The 19,375-nt window shown below is 36.7% G+C and overlaps 1 protein-coding gene across 3 annotated transcripts in view; it reads left to right on the top strand.

The window, feature by feature from the left end:
- The window catches only part of GRIA4 (glutamate ionotropic receptor AMPA type subunit 4), a gene marked incomplete at its 3' end in the record, with an annotated part of 229,397 nt that overhangs the window by 56,841 nt on the left and 153,181 nt on the right, over positions 1-19,375 (top strand). For all 3 annotated transcript variants that reach the window (XM_080612922.1, XM_080612923.1, XM_080612924.1), the window contains exon 3: positions 15,687-15,926. In XM_080612922.1, coding sequence (XP_080469048.1) covers positions 15,687-15,926 — 240 coding nt within the window. The remainder of the gene's footprint in view (positions 1-15,686; positions 15,927-19,375) is intronic.

The raw sequence follows: 19,375 nt of genomic DNA, 5'->3' as shown, positions 1-19,375 counted from the left end.
GATCATAAAACATATTCAAGACAAATATAATGTGACTTTTTAAAAAAATACATGTTGTGGTACCAGAAATAAATGTTTTATTGGTGGAGTTACTTTTAATAAATATGATAGTATATATGCATTTAAAAAAATGTGTTGCAGTCCATAGTCAGGCAAAATTACCATTTCTGTTTTTGTTTGTTTTTTTTTTTTGTGTAACAGAGCATAAAGTAAACAAGATAGTCTCAGAGAGAAGGGGGGAACCTGCTTTATGACAACTGGTTTGTAGGTCTTGCTGGAATCATTAAAACCGTGGAAAACTGTTTTTAATATTTTTATAGCAAAATTTATAACAAAAAATGACTGATTTAACATAATTTTCTTAAAACTTCTACTTACATCAGCATACCTATCTCCAATATGCATATAAGCAATACCAATCCTGTTATCTGTTATAACTGTTAGGCAGTTAGTTTGGTCCTGCAGAACACTGCAAAGAAAAACAACATGTACAGAGTAATTTCTGCACTTCAGTGTCTCATGTGATTGATTTGGTTCGGGTGCACATTACCATAGTTACATTTCATCCACCAACTCTTCAGCCGCTGTTGATTATTTTTTGTCATTTTGTCATTTTTGTATGTAGCAAAACTTTCTGGGAATTATGAATGAATTATGTGCTAATTAAGACAATAAAATAGTTTAAAGATACACAAATGTTAATAGGATTTGAACTAAGAGGTAGCTTGAGGCCACTGCTGTAACTAACAGGCTACTTAAAAATTATTAGCATCAGTCCCAGTGGACCAGTAGTAAAGTACAGCTGCCTTTTTAGTACAGTACCAGACCCAGCGGCCCCTAGACCCTGAGCTTTACTCCAGTGATCACAGCTATGAACTGTGCTGAAATAATTTTGCTTATTCCTGCAAAGGCCAGCATAGGAGCTACGAGCCTTATGTAATGCCTAAGGTGATATAGACAATATGTATTTATATATAATATTTATTTGTAAAGAAGTTTTTACAGCAGATTAAGTATATCACACATTTGCATCAAATGGTTAAATGTTAAATTAATTTTCAGTGGTCTCTATTTTAGACTAAGATTGATATATGGAAGAATATAGAGTATATTACTCACTTTGTTGATCAGAGAGTTCAGTGAAGGGAAGGACTCTGCTTTGGTCAGCCTTAAAGTCCAAAAACCCCCAAGGGTTTCATTTGAGAAGGCTACTTTTGAACAGCAAAAGAAGTTTACATAAGGTGACAGCTATTTTAAATCTCCTGTGATAACCATGATAAAGAAAAATATTTTGTAAAGGCATATTCTTTTTAACAGTCTGCCTCTTTTTCCCCCAGACCTTACAGTACACCCTCCTTGGTTCATTCACAGAAATAACAGGGTGCCAGCCAAATAATCTCAGCTCCGTTATCTGTCTTCTTTTCTAAAACCATCACCAGCACATGTCCCAACTCTGTAGAAATCCCAATTATAGATAGTCCATTTCAAAGTGCCTTATGGATGAAGCCCCATTCCTCCCGAAGATATGAGAGGACAAAATGAGAGGGCTTCTGCTCCTGTTTTAAATTAGTGAAATTGTGGAAATACTTAAAACGGTGCCTGAAAACCTTGCACAGAGGAAACCAGATTAGCTGAAAACTCAGGAAGAAGCAGATAACTGAAACGGCTGTTACTGCTTTCTTTTTGTTAGATAGTTTCCAGAAATCATGATTGCTACGCTCAGAAGGTAAATTTTTCTGAGAAACAAAGAAAACTCATTGCATGTAGGAAGCTGTGAAGTGGTGCATAATACTGAATTTTAACAGCAGGTTTAGACTTTGACCAGCAATGCCCTCTCACTTAAGTGGTTCTGAATGCATTTTGCCATATTTTTGTTATGCTTTACAGATTGGTGTTCTCCCTTATAAGCTCACAATTTGACGTCATAGGAAGAGAGATGGAAACAGCATTTTTGATTGTTGTGCCAAGATACCTGCATCACAGTGCACCTAAGAAGAACAGTGGAGTTTTTGAGGTGCAGTTTGATTTTGGAAGGTTTATGATTTTAAGCCAGTAGGTTCTGTACTGCAATCTTTTTGTGTATTGGAAAATACCTTGAAAGAGAACGCATGATTGCAGAAAGATTACTGTAGTCACAGATGTAATAATGTAATTTAGTGACATCAACTGATTTTAATGCAAGTTAGCAATTTTGCTCTTAAAGAATATGAGATATGCTAAGCAATTTCTGCCTATTGAAAAGTTGTATTATGTTTCAGAATGGCTACTTCAGTCAAGGGGAGGTAGGTGATGCCAAACATTCAAAACCTTTACCTACATTCTACAGGCTGTTTTTAGTCTGGTAGCCTTTAGGAGCTTCAGTTTTGGGTAAAGACATCCTTGTATAAAATTTTTGACAGAGTTACAAAGGGGATGCGCATTCATGACAGAACTTACAGTGTAATTATTTTATGTGAAGCATTCTTCTGTGAGTGGTAGCAATGCTTTATGAAACAACATAAATATTTTCCTCTCATCAGCCGTTAGGCTTTCAGACAATAGCACATTCATTTCTATAATATATCTCCTGGCCCAGAATTGAAATTAATTAATCTCTTGTTGTTAAACTGAAGTATATAAGTAAAACAAATATGTTAGCCACAGTGACAAAGTTACGTATTTTTATTTGGCTTATCTACCTCTTTCTTTAAAAAGTCTAAGCTAGCATCTATTGCATTTAATAGTAAAGATTTGTGTTTAGAATAAACAGTTCAGTTTACTAGAATAAAAGAATTTGTGATCAACAGAAATAGAAAACATGTACACGTATCATTACAATATATACACAGATGTATTTATGAATGTACTAAACTTCTTCAGTCTTGTTTTAGCTGAAAAAAAATATTCAGAGTGCATATTCAATTCATGCATTTGACACTGAAACCTGCCTTTCGTGTCAAGCAGTTAAAGTTTGAAGTCATTAAACACAGGGGCATGGCCAGAAGCTATCCTGCACTTAGATCCGATGAGGCTGCTCTTCCATTTAGAAGGTGAATGGCTTTCACTTTAGATAACCTTGGCCAAATGGTTCATTTATATGTAATTTTTTTGGAAAGGTAATTCCATTTTCTCATAATTTTAATTATTATGAGACCCAAAGCTATTTAGAAATGTCTTTTATGCATTAAAAAAAAAAAGCAGAAAGATTAGTTTTTCAGAGAGAGAAGAAACAGCCTCGTGATAAAAAAGGGAAGACAGTAGAAGATGCATTACAGTAATCCATGCCAAACATTTGATTTTAAAACAACCCAGCTGAATTGTGGTCAGTTCCCATTGGCGTAACTGTGGGAGGCTAAGAAGAAACTCTCTCTTAAAATGAATAGAGAAGAAACTGCAAGGCACACAAGGGAGAAAAAGGAGGTGGAGAAAGACGAGAGGTAGCTCAGGGTTTCTTAAGCTTTGGCCTTTGTTCCTCCACAGAAAATAATTCCCTAGCATCATTTGGACATGACATGTCCATAGTAAGCAGAATCTACATCTGAAAAATCCCTTAGCTATGATCACTGCATTGTCTGGGGAAAACAGGCAAGGTACAAGATGCTGAAAACCTCCAGAGCAGTGAGATGATCAAAACAACAGGGCAACATAAAAGAACAAGCAAAAGTAATGACAACACAATCTACAATGGCAGTGTGAGATCTCTTAAGTAATCGTAATTCCCAGATACATATACAGTTACCCAAACAGGCTAAGACCCAAATTTCTGGGAATAGCAGGAGAGAAAATATCTTTTTTTGTGAAGTTAAGAGTAGTAATGCCTAGGAAGTTTAAAGGAGGGCTGAAGTATGAAGTACAGAATGATAAAAGAAATCTCAGAGAATTCTTGCTGGCCAGGCCAGTGATGGATAATAAGGGTGTCTACATTCATCTTAGTAATTCTTTGAAAAGATTTTATCCATTACTTCAACTAAGTGAAGAAGTATTAGAATCTTTGGTTTTCAGATTGAAAAGTCAGAAAAGCTAAGTGACATGTCTACAGATAGTAGAAATTAAAATGGAAGTTAATTCACCAACTCTTTGCCTTTCACTTAGACTGTGTCTTGTCTCTCCAGGTACCATTTGCCATTTCATTAGATTAAGGCTAGGAAAAACAGTGAAAACCATAAGATAACACAATTTATGGGGTAATTCTAGGCTGTCAGAAGCACCTGACTATTCTGGGAAAGCCATCATTGCCAATGGTGACATGTAAGAGGAAGCAGCCCAACCAACCAAGAAGTACATATTGGATGTACATGACAAAGTAAATTTCCCATTATTTTTTTTAGTTTATTTACTCATCAGAACACACTTGCACTAACATATAAGAAAAATCAATGGAAGCATGAAAATCTCATATCCACTATAAATAAAACGATGGTTGCTAAATGTGAGAAGACTAGAATAGTTAACAACTTCATGTATCCCTGAAATGGTAGCTCAGAAGATACCCCTTGACTGGGAAATTGCTTCAGCAGAGCCTTGTGCACTTTGTCAGCAACTGCTGTTCTACCAATGTACAGTCACAGACTGCAGAAGGCAGCAGCAGAATTTTTTTTCCTGGATCTTGTGAGGAGTTCTTTCCCTCTGACCAAGTTGCATGTAATCGCATCATGTGATACAATGTTCCATTTATCTGACAGTAATAGTAGTTTCAAATTCTGCTTCATACCATCAAAGGGAAGGAAGTAAAGGAAAGGATTAACAACATATTACATCAGAAGTACTCAGAATCTCTTCTTATGGAAGTCCCAGCTGTGAGCAAAAAATGACTGAAAAGGGTTTGAGGGGTTTTTTTCAAGTTAGGGTGTATATAATTACATAATAGCTTTTATGAACCCATGGAAACTTTGGAAAAACAGGTAAGATTTTCATCACATATATCCTCTTAACATTGCTTTCAAAAATTAAAAACAATGTTTTGCGGCTCTCCTAAAGATACGTAGATCTAAGAGAGACCAAGGCAGCAATGTTGTACATTAATTATATTATTTAATCAACATAGTGGTGAATGTCTGTTTATCTTACTGAGGCCAAAAGAAATCCATGGTTTAATTCATTCTAAATGGTAAACAGCAAAGTAGAAAGAATTATTTAAGATTATACCCTTGTGCAACAGAATGAATCAAAGTAAGCTGTGATTTAAGTCGGGGATGTGATTTAAGTGTGAAGGGACTCTTGATGGTCCAAACTCTGTTAATGAGGGAAGAATGCAGCAAAAATCCCAGCTTTGCTCCTGCCAACATTCAAAAGCCTGAACTGGACAGAGCACATTGCACTTCAGTGGGCAGCATGAATTGGCTGGAAACTTATGGTGGAAGAGTTAAGAAATCGGGAAACAGACTCACCAATGAAAGAAAAATATAGAGTTCCAGCAATGGATCATATGGCATCACTCCCCTCAGTACAGGCTTGAATTCTAAAAATAAAACTACAAAACAGACAAAAAAATCCCCAAATGTCACCATTTAAGTTTGAATGACAACTGCCTAAAGAACCTTCATCTTCATTCAGTTAATTCCCATCAATGACAGTTTTGCTGGCAGGAGTACTGCAAAACTAACATTTCTTCAAAATGAAGAAAAAAATTATTGTTGCCATTTTTTTCTGAAAACTACAAATAGTCCTTCTTTTGCGTAAGAAAATTTGTAATTATGTAGCTATGTATAAAAAGCTATTTTTATGTAATCAACCACACATTTTATAAGATACCCTTCCATTTAAAATTGTACTGATCTTTTTTCAGTTCTTCTGGAAAGAAAAATGGCTGTTTAAATGTGCTTATTTTCTCCCTTTTCAAGATAGAAAGAAAAAAGAAAGCGAATGTTGTAGAGAAGTGGGCCATCAAAGGATTATTTCTTAAAACAAAATTCAGACTTCTCTTTGTTCTGTTTCAAGAAAATAGGATAAGGAGGCAGGTTTTATAAAATCTTACATTTAGGGGGTGAAAAACAAGCTGCAGAGAAGCTTACTTTCCCTATAAAGTAATGTTTGGATGAAGTTCAAATTTGGATTGAAAGAAATAATATATCTCACAAGGTAATGAATCAATCCAATAACAGAAAAAATTATTTAAACAGAGAAGCAAAAAATGTTTAATCACACAGGCAATCTAGATAAGTTATAAAACATGATTTCTCTAGATACTCATCTAATGAGCATAAGCGTTCTCTTAGCTGGCAAACTGAAGAGGTGATATGATTTTTCAAGAAGATCACTAGAAGATCTCTATCTACTACATCAGTATCTGAGTTGAAACGTTAACTTCAATTAAGCAAATGGGAGTTTTACCATTGATTCAGTAAACCATTTTTTTACTATAGTCTAGTCTAATTTCCATGCAATCTGTTACACCACTCTATGCCATCTATCCTGATAAAGGAAGAGAAAAAAAGGGGGAGGGGTGGGGAGAAAGAAAAAATTGTAGACATTTTGTCCTTGAGAAGACCTGCTAGCTTCATGGGGACTTTCTACCAAACATTCACATTTAACTTATTTTAAAACTTTTATGTTTTTGAAAAGCTTGGCACTCTCGTGGTGCTGATATTTTTATCAGTTTTTAAAAAAGCCAATAAATAACTTCTGTAGCAATGTGAATTCTCATTCATATGACTATGAAAGGTAAATGCTGCATGTGGATTCTCTACGGGAGAGTGTTCAAAGAGAAAGTTTTGGCAGAGTTAGTGAAATGCACGTGTATGTGCATTGCCAGACAACTATAAATACCGGATCCATGGAGTGCACAGGACTGGAGGACAAAGGCACAAAGACTGGATAATTTATTGCAGAGAGAGCTGTAAAGTACTTTTAAAAATGAGAAAAGATTTGTTATCATTCAGCAAATGTGAAATTCATGAGACGAATTCTATCAAAGAGTAGCCAAGGCACAGTGGAAAGAGAAATTTTTTAAATAAACCCAGTGAAAAATGTTTTCTTGTTGTGTAAAAATATTCCGTTGGATTTAAATTATTTGGATTTATATATTAATGAAAGTAAAATACTTCAGTGGTGCCAAAATTTTCAGATGGAGAGTACTTAAAGATGAAAGTAGTTTTTCTCGTAGAAATTTATGAAAGGCCAAGCTACTTTGTGTTCTCCATCAAGAAATGAGAATTGTCAGCACTTTTCAGGAGACCAGAAATACCTAGTCTGTATCTGAGAAATACCTGCAACTGCTGGCTGGGAGGGATATGTGTCCATTGTATGAGAAGAGCCTCAGAGAAGGGCAGCTCCAAATCATGTTGAATCTAGGGATGACAGGGAAGAAAAAACAAGATACATTTCCTAAAGTGAGACTTTTAAAACAATTTATAAATGTAGATGTCTAAATGCAGGTGCCAAGTTTTTCACAGTTGCACAGTCTCTTTTTACAGCTAAGGAGAAGTACCTCTAGTGGATGAATCAGTACACTTAATTTCATCCATCTTCAGCTGTGATGCTCTGTTTTCTGAACATATCTTTTCCTGGTTTAGAGTCAGGCCAAAAAAAAAAAAAGAAATCTAAAACCCCAACTTTCGGGTGGTAAGGATCACATGCATGCACATGTACACACACTTGTGTGAAAGATCACAAGTACTTTTGGGAGTTTGTGAAGAGCAAAGATTGCTCCATATGAAGCATGGAGAATTGCTCAGTAGTTGGATCTACAAGTCAGTCTTGTCTGGCTTCTGTGGCCCTCTCTTTTCTGTTATTTTGGGTGTCTCTCAGGGTAACCTTCTAAAGTTAATGTTCTGTAACTTAGTGATCTGGTATAAGACTTTGCACGCAAAATACTATATTGCAGTGTTCAAATTGATTTTAAAAGAACAAAATACTGTGCATGTTAATTAAGCAAATTCAATTCCATTTTCCATTCAATAGGCAAGAAATGCACTATCACTTTCTGCTATTGTTTCAGGAATTGACTTTGAGCAGAAATAGTCTTTTAGAGACAATTCACAAAAATCGTTTCTGGAAACTTAATTATTAATTAAAAAATGTAACAAGTGTGTCTCTTGCTTTGCAATATGTTCTCACATCTGCAGTTGCACAAACAAAACTGCATTTCCCAAACTGCCATTTGATCTAGCACATTAAACCAAGGTTTTCATTATTCCTAGGAGAGTATTTTCAAATGAGCTGGCAAGTCAGTGCTAGAAGTAACCCATTTCTGTGGGTTGCACATAAAAGACAAACTTCAGTTTTCTGCACCTCAAGTTTGATGAATCCATCTGTTGATCTCCAGATGAATACTCCTGCACACTCTTTAAAATATGCTTAATTTCATGCATGCAACTAAGCACACTGACCTTTAGTGCAAGTGCTTACATGTTTTTAGGGTTCTGGAATTTACTGTAGAATTACAAGACAAAGCTCCATTAAGTGTAATGTTTATACGCGTTGGAGTAGGACTTGGAAGCCACACCAAAGACAGTTGGACCATTGTGCTAAACTTTTTATAAATATCTAATAGGAGACTGGCCTTCCTGTCCAGTGTTTATAGTCCAAAATAGACCAGAGAGTTGAAACGTCAAGAACTGAGACATGGGAATGTGAAGTGAATTGCTCCAGAGTATGAATTTAGTCTGAGATTCAGTGCCAAACATACCACATTTCTCACAGTGTGATAAATGTTTGAGAGAAATAAACATTTGAGGGGATAATGTTTGTGATTAATTTATTTTTTTTCAGCAGAAAGATCTTAATTTAGTCTCTTTTTGTTCACCTCCATCATTAGTACTGTATTAAATTGCATATCAATGGACTGAATTTAGGTAATGTAATGATGTGGTGTTATTTCTGGTTATAATGCTTTAGGTATGATGCATGTCAAAGTGTGATGCATGTCTCTTGAATGCAGGGGAAGATAATTCTTCTGCTTGAAGAATTCTGCGATCAAAAGGCAAAGGTGGATGATGATTTAGAAGGTACAGGGCCTATAAATAGAAAATTAATAAGGTTGTGATGGATGCTTGTTTCATTAGACACAAAAAAAATCTAACCTTATAATATGTAAAAAATTACTTGCTCCCTTTTCCCCCTTTTTTTGGATGGCAAATATTTTGAAATATCCTTCTGTACTCAAAACAATTCTTAAGATAGTAGTAAACTGGTCCTAATACATCTATAATGTTCTTCATCTACACACTTTATGTAACACTGTTTTCTCTCTTATAATCCTATCTGTCATCTTATATCAGTGATTTAATTTGTGAAGATACCTAATTAAGTTGATCTCAGTGCTGGGATTTTTTCTTAATACAACAGCATAATTTAGTATAAAATCAGCAGTCTCAAACATAACCCAGAGGAAGAGTGTATTTGTATCAAATTTGTACTGGATTTAGGTGCAAGATAGTTGAAAAATTACACAGGAATGAATTTACATCACTTGTCTTGTAATTCTAGAGCCCTAAATGGCCTTGTGTCCTCTTCCAGGAGGTGGAGGCCAGTGGAGTGATCAGGAGGAGGTGGATCAGGCAGCACAGAGGAGAAAAGGAGTGTTAGGATGTTCTTGCAAAATGTACAGAAACATATTTTAGTATTTGAACAGCAAACTCTTATCTCAGAGCTCTTTCAGAAATATTGCTTAATCTCATCTCCAGTGTTGGAGCTTTCAAGCATATAAGTTGATAAATAGTTTGACCTTGGGAGGAAGGTCCTTACTTAGATTAAAATGATTCTCCCTTCTGTGCTTCATCTCACTTGTAGAGCTTGCATCTCCAAATGGCTAAGGTGTTCTTTGGGTTCGATTTTTAGGTTCTTTAGATTTGTTTCTTAGATTTTAGAAGTTCTTTAGGTTGAGAAAATTTGCCCAGTACTTTTAAATCAGTGCTGGCAAATGCAGGTGCACAGTGGCTGAACAAAATAGAGAGTATGTGACTGTAATCCATGAGCACATGGTCCACTCACAGCATTGCAGGCACACCTCAAATGGAAACCTTAATATGTACTATTGTGGTAGCAAGGAAATGTGACTCATAAATGTTTTTGAAATTTATTGCTGTCTGGAGTTTACCAGGTGTATTTGCTTTCCAAGGATAGGTTTTGGTTGGGGGGGGCTACAAGGGTAGCTTCTATGAGAAGATGCTAGGGGTAACCACCATGTTAGACAGAGCCAGTTTTCTGCCAGCTCCGAAACAAATCCACTGTTGGCCAAAGCTGAGCCCATCATTGATGCTGTGGGACCTCAGTGATAACGTGTTTAAGAAAGGGTGAAAAACACTGCATAGGAGCAGTGAAAGAGAAGAGTGAGAAAATGCGAGAGAAAAAAGCCTGCAGACACCAAGGTTGAAGGAGGGGGCAGAGGTACTGCAGGTGCTGGAGCAGAGGTTTCAATGCAGCCTGTGGGGAAGATAGTGGTGGCACAGGTTATTCCCTTGCAGCACATGGAGGACTCCATGCTGCGCCAGGTAGATGTGCCCTTAAAAGAAGCTGCAGCCTGTGGAGAGCCCACACCAGAGCAGGCTTCTGGCAGGATCTGTGACCCATGGAGAGAAGCCCATGCAGGAGCAGGTTTTCTGGCAGTAACTGTGGCCCATGGGGGACCTATGCTGGCGCAGCCTTTTTCTGAAGGACTGTACCCTAGAAAGATTACCTGTGTTTGTAGCAGTTCTTGAAGATCTGTAGCACATGGGAAGAAGCCTTGTTGGAGCAGTTTTTGAAGGACTGCATGCCATAGGGGAACCCCACACCAGATTAGGGGAACAGGATGAGGAGAAAGGAATGTCAGAGACAAGTTGTTCCTAGACTGACCACAATTTGCACTCCCTGTCCTGATCTCCAAAGCACAGGAGGAAATGAAGAGAGAGCAATGAAAGAGTCCTTATATCTGGAAAACTTCCATAACTCAAACTGCTTCAAGTCTTTCAGTTTTAGTGCTGCTACAGTTTGTGAGTTTGTGGCAGATCAGTGGTTCTGTCAGTGTATCTGTAACAGACAGCTATGCCAGGGCTTCCCATGTAGGAGCCTAAACCCAGGGAAAAGCTTTTTTAAATGCTCATTTCAGAGTTTGTGTCCTGGAAGACTCGGAGGCTGTGAGTCATGACTCCGAAGCAAGATCTACCATGTTACCTCTGTGTTAGACTCTGGGTCTTCCAGATTCCTACCTATATGGTATAGGTACCATATAGGCTGCTGAGCAAAACTACTGCTGTTGTTTGCTTATCAGACTTCATTTTTTTGTCTCCCAAAGAAAATATTAAACTTTTAGGTGTGACTAAATAATAAAATATGACCAATATGTAATATGTGTGCAGGTATATATACATGTATGTGTATTTGTACATACACATTTTCCACAAACTTTCACTTGACCTCTTCTATGTAATTCCCATTGTTGTAATTACATGTATTTGGACTCTGACTTCCCCTGTACCTATTTAGAGGCTTTAAACTAAATGAGTATAACTTCTAGAAGTCAATGAGTGAGAAGTTGGAGTTTGATATTTTGCTTTTTTTTTTTTTTTTCAAAACAAATTTGTGTTTAAAGTGTGGGACCTGTCTTCAGATAATAACAGGGACTTCACATAGTCTTTCACAGAGAAGGAAGACTGGATGTGATTTCACTGTATGTCTCAGTAAATCCTGCAGTGTACAGTTTTTGCCCTTTTGGCATTATGATTTCTTTTTTTAACAGAAGGTCCCATGAGTCACCTATTCTTTTAAAGTGGTAATATTATCACATAGTTCAATCTTCTAAAATAAAAGATATCTAGTTTATATTACATCTACTACAATAACACTCTCTTGGCTATGTAAGTTGCATTGCAATGTCTTCTCTGGAGTCTGACCTCTGCATTCATCCTATCTTTGGTGGCATTGCAAATTTTGCAGGAGAAAATCACATGTGTAATACCAACATTAAGTTATCAGCTATGAAGAGATGTCTGGTTTAGAGACGAATTATTATTCAATGTATTTCAAAGTATACTCATGAAAGTGTATTTGTCACTGCTTTATATTTATGGGGAAAAAAAAATCTCAAACAAAATTTTCTTAGAATTCTAATGTGAGACAGTGTTTTACCAAGCATAATTTAGTCCATTTATAATAAGTAAAATGCCTCTAGAATTGTAGGAGAAATAGATTAAGAATTGGGAAATCCAGGTAGTCATGTTTTCCTGGAGGCATTTTCATGAGAACAGTAGTGAGTCAGAATGCAAATCCTCATGGATTTGCTGATTTTTGTGATCGCTGCTGATTACTGTAAAATTGATTCAGGAATGTTGCAGCATTTCTGCATATGCTTAAGCCTAATCTCCATAGTGTCACAGGCACTTTTCCTCTCTGTGGATATTGTACCGAGTAAGAAAAAAAAATTCATAACCTTCATCTTAGCAGTTTTTTCTTATCAAGGAGCAAAGGACACTATTCAGTAACTTCCCAGTCCTGTTCTCAACTACAGTAGTGCAAGTTTTCTCTGATTATTTCAGACCTTTAATGATAGTCAGATAAAGTTTTATTGCATTTTGATCTGTGCTGTAGCAAAGGTAGTTTGCTTTGAAAATGTGAAGAATTATTATTATGTCATTTTTAGTTAAAAATATTTTAGGGTCATATCATATTATTTAATGAAATTTAAAGCTTGACTTATTTCTCTCTCTCTTTTTCTTTTTTTTTTTCTATCCTGAGAATGAATTTGAGCTTTAACTCTACTAAGTGTACAATCTGTATGGACTGCATGTTATGTAAAGTACCATTTGCCTATTTAAAGCTGCAAAGAATTAAGGCAATGCAGGGCCTTAACAAGGATTTTCTCTAAACAGAAAGCACATTAAGTAACTTCCACTTATGTATACAAGGTTTACATTCAACTATTTCAGTTGGCAGAGTGAACTGGACTGTGTTTGAAAATAGAAGAGGCCTGCCATTTCCTCATAGAAACACTTGTAAAACACTGAGAAATCCTTTTGTAGGCAAAAGTAACATGCAGGATGTGACTCCAGAACTGAATGAATAATTATACAAGAAATATATAAGAAACAAGTGTTTAAAAAGGGTTGTTAGTAAGAAAGATTGTGTTGAAGAAATCAGGAGGTATAGAAGACATTTCCTGCAGAAATAAGAGCCTAAGTTAGGGCTGCCAATGAAAACTGAAACTTGCAAAGGACACAGGAACAACAGTAAAAGGTCATTTACATCTTTAAATACAAAGACAGGAAATAGGAAAATAATTGAAGCTGTTATATATTGGTGATGGAACAGAAAACCAGGAAAATCTGGTTAGAGACATAAAACTAATAGATACTTCACATTGATTTTCACTCAAGGAGGATGTTGACCTCAAAAGAGGTGTGATGTCTAATGGGAACAGCAAAATCAGCTCTTTCTTCTGTGGTTCTTAAAGAATTGGTTTACTGAAGGGCAGATGAAATAACACGTGCTTCTTAGTTGAGCTGTTAAATGAGTTATGATACGTGTGATCAGTGAATAGGAAAAATACTACTTACTTTTAAAGGGGGACATAGATCCAGGCGACCATGGCCTAGCAGCTTAACATCTGTAAAGTTATAGAACAGATTTTGATGGAAAAAAGACTTAAAATATGGCTATACACAGAAAATGGCATAAAATGCAACCAGAAGTTATTAAGGTAGACGGTATAGGATTAATCCATATCTTCGAGCTGCCAAGAGAATGAAGTAAAATTGACATTCTCCTAAGAGAAGTGATTTATGAAAATAGAGATAGGAGAGTTAAAAGGCAGGCATGAAACTAAGAGGAAGATGCAACAAACGCTGATAGAAGAGGAGGTACCAGGCTGGAGAAGCATAGCCTCAGGAGGAAGATACTAAGAGACTGATTTTACAGTAGACACAGAAATAAAAAGTCTGAGTACCCAAATGAAATTTGCTGGTGAGGCAGACACGCACATCGGTACAAGTTTAGAACAGGCTAAGAATGTAACTGTGGAAGTGAATGATTTTGAGGAGTACAGTAATAAATGTGATATAATGAAAAATTAATAATAGTGACTAATAAAAATATCATGCTATAAGCATAGACTCATCATTTGGAAATCGCCCAGAAGGAACAGAATTTTGATCCTGAAATGACTGTCAGCCATCACAGACATGAAGATTTAGGAAAATGCAATGTGGTTTTAGGATATGTCAGCAGAAAGCATTCAACTGAAATTCTAAACATGTTGGTCATCTTTATTCAAGAAAGATGAGATGAAACTGGAAAAGTATAGAACAAAACTTTTTAGGGTTATTAGTGGAATGGCAAACCAGTCATTTGATGGGTTTGGAGAATGTATCCTGTGTGGTCCAGCGAAGAAAACACTAAGAGGACTTGTAATAGCTGTGTATCAATATATTGAATGGGGACTTATAGGAAGAAAGAAAGCTTTCTAAAAAGCTTTCTTTATATCTAATCTGGCTATGCAAATCCTTAGGTTGGGATTGCAATAGTGGGGCAACACATAAAATCACAGAACGGCCCTCAAGCCACTTCGTTCTGCCATCAGATCTGGAGTATGAGGATAAAAATGCACAGATTGTATTTTTTGCTCTCCATGCAGTAAATGCAATATTAAGAAATTAAAGCTGAACTAAGCCTGTTTGCTAAATGTGTATTGTACCCTAACTGTGCTGCGCTCATAGGATGACTGTGATGTCCAGGCTAGAAGAGAGGAGGGCATCTGCAGGATGTTCCTTAGATTTTCCCATCTTCAGGCTACATGAAAGAACGGGTTGCAAGGAAAGAGGTTGTGGAACAAGAGAGCACAGTAAATACATAGGAGAAAATGGATACAATGATCCCATAACTGGCTGTTCCTTTCTCCATTTTCTGTGATTCTGGGATTGGTAACACTTAACAATCACTCAGTTTCTAATAAGTTGTATTGTACTTGAAAAAAAGTCGGGATGTGTTTTCATTGAGCCTTTTGTGAGTTCCTAGAGAGGTAGTATTTTCTCAAGAAAATACCCTTATGTCTGTTTTTATGTGTATAGATCAGGAAAGCGCTTATCCGGTCTGTTGAAATCAATAAAGGTCTTTATGTCTTAAATGAGTCCAAGAACAAATCAAAACTCAGACTATGTATTCAGGTCATTGTTTTCTGGTTTTGCGGTTGACATAGAGTAGAAATAAAAGGTTTTAGGCAAAAGTCTGGTCATATTGACTTACTGTGTTTCCCTTCAACTGCTCTCTTAAAATTAAGAAGGTTATTCATGAAGTAGGATTTTACTCAATGTCTGTAGTAGACTTGTAATGTAACGCAAGGCCTCCCTGCTTAAATGGGAGTAAATGTTCTACACTGTTGCAATTTAAAATGTCTACATTTCACTTACGAGGTTGGTAACATTTTTGTGATAATTGCACATTTCAAAATGTGAACACTTTTCATCTTAAGATAATGGAAATGATCAACACCTGATAATATCCAGAGCTATAGTTAAAACAGCATATGTTGAATTTTCAGTCATGTGCAAAAGTACATGTTCTTTATTTTATATTTTCTTTCAGAGTAAAAACATTATTGATAATGAATGGGATCCAAAAGTGACAAAGTGTTATTTGGCTATTTATTGGTTTCCAGAATGAAACGTATGTGAAAAGTGAAATTAACTATACAGGCAGAAGTTAAAATCATCAAATTAAAAATTTGGGGATATTGGAATGCCTAAGTACAGATTTTGTCACCAGCTGAACTTCATGGGTTTGTTTTGTTTTTCTTTCAGTTTGCTCCCAGTATTCTAGAGGAGTTTTTGCCATTTTTGGACTATATGATAAGAGATCAGTACACACCTTGACCTCATTCTGCAGCGCCTTGCACATCTCCCTCATCACACCAAGTTTCCCCACAGAAGGTGAGAGTCAGTTCGTGCTGCAGCTGCGGCCATCTCTGCGGGGAGCCCTCCTGAGCTTGCTGGATCATTATGAATGGAACCGTTTTGTCTTCCTGTACGACACAGATCGAGGTGAGTTGTGACCCAGATTTCTTATATTTTTAGTTCAAATGACATTTGCAAGAATTGTGCATTATTATATCATATTGAGAGCTTGGGGAGCCAAATTATAAAGGGCTTTTGAGGGGAAATACCTCTGACTGAATAGCTGTGTGGTTGAAGGAAGAATTCTTTCATCTGCAAAAATTGGATATTGGATGCACATAATATGTAATCAGCCAGCTCTGAAGCCTGTGCTTTAAGTCTAGAATACTAAAACATTTAAATTAATGTTAGTGAAACAAAGATACAGTTCAATAAGCAGAATTTTACAGGTCTGTTCATTCTTCAACTCACTTCATAAGTGACAGCAGTATAAAGAAGTTGAGAGGATCAACATCTTCTCTGCACTGATGTAAGCTGAGATGCAAGCAAGCCCCTTAGAGTTTCCAAGCTTTGAAAGGTCAAGGCAGATCGAGGATTGCTCACTGTGAGGCTGAGCAGCAAATTGGAGGGAAGAGGCCATACCTGCCAGGCAAGGGGTATCCATGGGGTAGCAGAGGGAGGGAATGCTGCAGTAGTAGCTCATCTTCTGCTCTTTTCATCTGGAGTTATCTCTGTGATGGACTACACTTTTATAAAATATATAGCACGTTACACAAAAGGCTTCACTTTCTATCCACATTCTCCATTCCACATCCCAGAGCATCTCAGAACCTTTTAAGTGATAAAAAACTGCAAGTGCATCACTGCACCTTCCCACTCAGTGCTGAATTGAGAAGTAAAATCTGCTGTTTTCTATGTTGTGTTCATTCTGATGGCAAAGCCCTTTGCCTTTGTTTATGGAATAGGATTGAGCCAACATGGCTCAGCTTCTGTGAAAAAGGCAAGATTGTTATGTTGATGGCTTGCTTTCAGGGGGAAGCAAGTGGTATAACTGTGACTACAGCTATTTTACTATAAGCAATTATTTTACAACAGCTGGTTCAGTATAACTGCCCATGTGGACAGTCTTGTCTGGAATTAAAGTGACTTTATTCCAGTATAATTACTCTGCAGTAGAAATAAAGAAGTAAACTGACTTAACTAAATCTGTTTAATTATTTGATTATGGCTATAGAAGTCAATTTTCTCATATACAAACTCTAAATTTTAGTGAGTTTTTAGCTTGATATACTGCCTAAATACCTGTATTTAAATCAGCGTGAGTAATGAAATAAAAATAAATGGCTTGTATTGTTCCATAATTTTGTTTGAGTTTTTATATATTTATTTTTTTATATATATATGTATGTTTATGTTTACTGAACCTACAAAGGAAGCTCTGAGAGGCATTATAGATCATATTAGATAACTGGAAAGAGAAAAAAAACAGCAAATTTAAAAGTATTCCTACTCAAGACGTAGGTGTGAGTAATGAAAACAAGCACATAATTACAGATGTGGTCCTACGAGTTCAACAAATAGTTAAGAGAAGATATGCACAACCTGCAGTCACCTTTCTCATCTAAATTCACGTGCTTAGTTAGATCAAGATATCATTTTTAAGCATGCAGTGTCACACTAAGGGCAGTTTCAGAATGTCAGCTGTAACAGTGTGGTTAACGAATGATTCTTATGGCACTGAACTCAGCAACTATGAACTCATCAGTATGACTTTGATAAAGAGATGTCATTTGCCAGTTTGGATGCAGGGGGTGCTGCATTGGATATTCTCTCAGATTCTAAATAGATCTTGTGACTCAGTTTAATGCAGGAGAAAATATATCTTTAGGTATTAAGATCACTCTAAACATACATCATTGCTGAATAATTTTCACTACCATTGCACAACAAATTTTTTTTAATGTGGATCTGACACAAGAAAAAAGCATCATGTCTTAGTGTAACCAGAAAAAGGAAAAAATACCATTAATGTTGAGTGATAGGATCTCTCAGTGAGGCCAGAACTTAACTTTTTCCAGATTTTTGCCAGAGATCCTTCATTTACATGCCAGATGTTTCTATGTCCCTCAGAGCAGCCCCATACAACCAAAGTGAAGGAAGGTGAACCGCTCTAATCTTTTAGTTTTGTTACTGGACCTGCAAGTTGTTCCTTGTAGCTTACCCAGGAAGCTATAAATAAGCTCTTATGGGAGAAGGTAAGCAAGAAGTGTAAATTCCAGCCAGACACTGTAGCTGTTTGTGAAGGCAGTATTTAGCAGCTATCATTATTGTAAAAGGCAGAAGTCCTTGCCAGAAGGCGGTATGACAGAATCAACTTAGGCAAGCCTTCAGCAGCAGTGGTGATATGCTGTGGTGGGCAAATGCATCTTGTTTCCAGACCTGCTTTCCCAGCCTTTCCATCCTACTTGTTTCTCAGTTCTGTAGCATGCACCTCGGTTGCTGCTCACTCTTAAGAGATCAACAATTAAACCATACTATTAAGGTAGGTTTCTCAGCTCTATCAGTTCATTCACCTCTTTAACAGTCTCTCAGCTCTCTGAAGAACCCCAGTCTCTTTGCTACTGGAGGCATCTATGTTAATATTTTAGTTCAGGTCAGAAATGCACTTTTGTCACATCTCTCCAAGGCATGCCCACATACCACACTTGGGTTTACACCATGGAGTAGTCTTGGAACTCACAAACTCTGATGAGGTGGTGGCTTCAGCTGATATGTTGTATCTCCCTTCCTGGTGTTCTGCCAAACTTGCAGTCTGGAAAATCACTGTCTTGTGACAGGATGAAGATACTAGGAAGAATGACAAAGATGCAGAATGAATTGAATCTAGCAGGGGAAATTATAGGAAAGAACAAGTTTGGGAAAAGACATTAGACCTAAGAGAAAAATGAAGGAAAATTCTGCTTGTTACTTAACAGGGAAAGTGAGGAAGTGAAGAGTGACACAGAAAACTAAAGCCTCAAGGGCCCTTTTGTTCCAATACCTTCTTCTTTCTCTTGCCCTCCTTCCATAAAAAGGTTTAATTATGACCCAGTGCTTAATACAATTAATATTAACAACAAAGTGCCGGGAACACAGACAAGATAGGGAAAAAGCAGTCTGAAGGACACTTACTGAGTTACACAAAGCATAGTGAGAAAGGGCTAAAATGAAAACCATGCCTCCTTGAGATATCCAGAAGAAAGAGAAGTCCAGCAAGGGAGAAGTACTCAGTTAATGTTTGATGTCACCTCTAAAGGCAATGAAGTGAAAGAATTAGACTAAGAGAACATTTAGTTTCTATATGTTGTTTTATGGTGATTGAGAGGTATTTATTCTAAAAAGAGGCATACAGTCAAGGGGGCTGTGCATCTACAAATCCATGGCGTCTTTGACCTACCACAGGTATACCTATTTTGCTACTTGCCAACAGTGGTTTTGAGCACCAGAAAGCAAAATTTGGACCCTGAAACCACAGAAGAAGACTGGAGAAGTTCATGTGAGGTGTGAGAAGCAGTTTAAGAATAGAATCATAGAATTGTTTAGGTTGGAAAGACCCT

The sequence above is a fragment of the Psittacula echo genome (assembly GCF_963264785.1).
Source record: "Psittacula echo genome assembly, chromosome: 3".
NCBI lineage: Eukaryota > Metazoa > Chordata > Aves > Psittaciformes > Psittacidae > Psittacula > Psittacula echo.
Note: the sequence above shows the minus strand (reverse complement) of the source record. Positions and strands in the feature narration are given on the sequence as shown.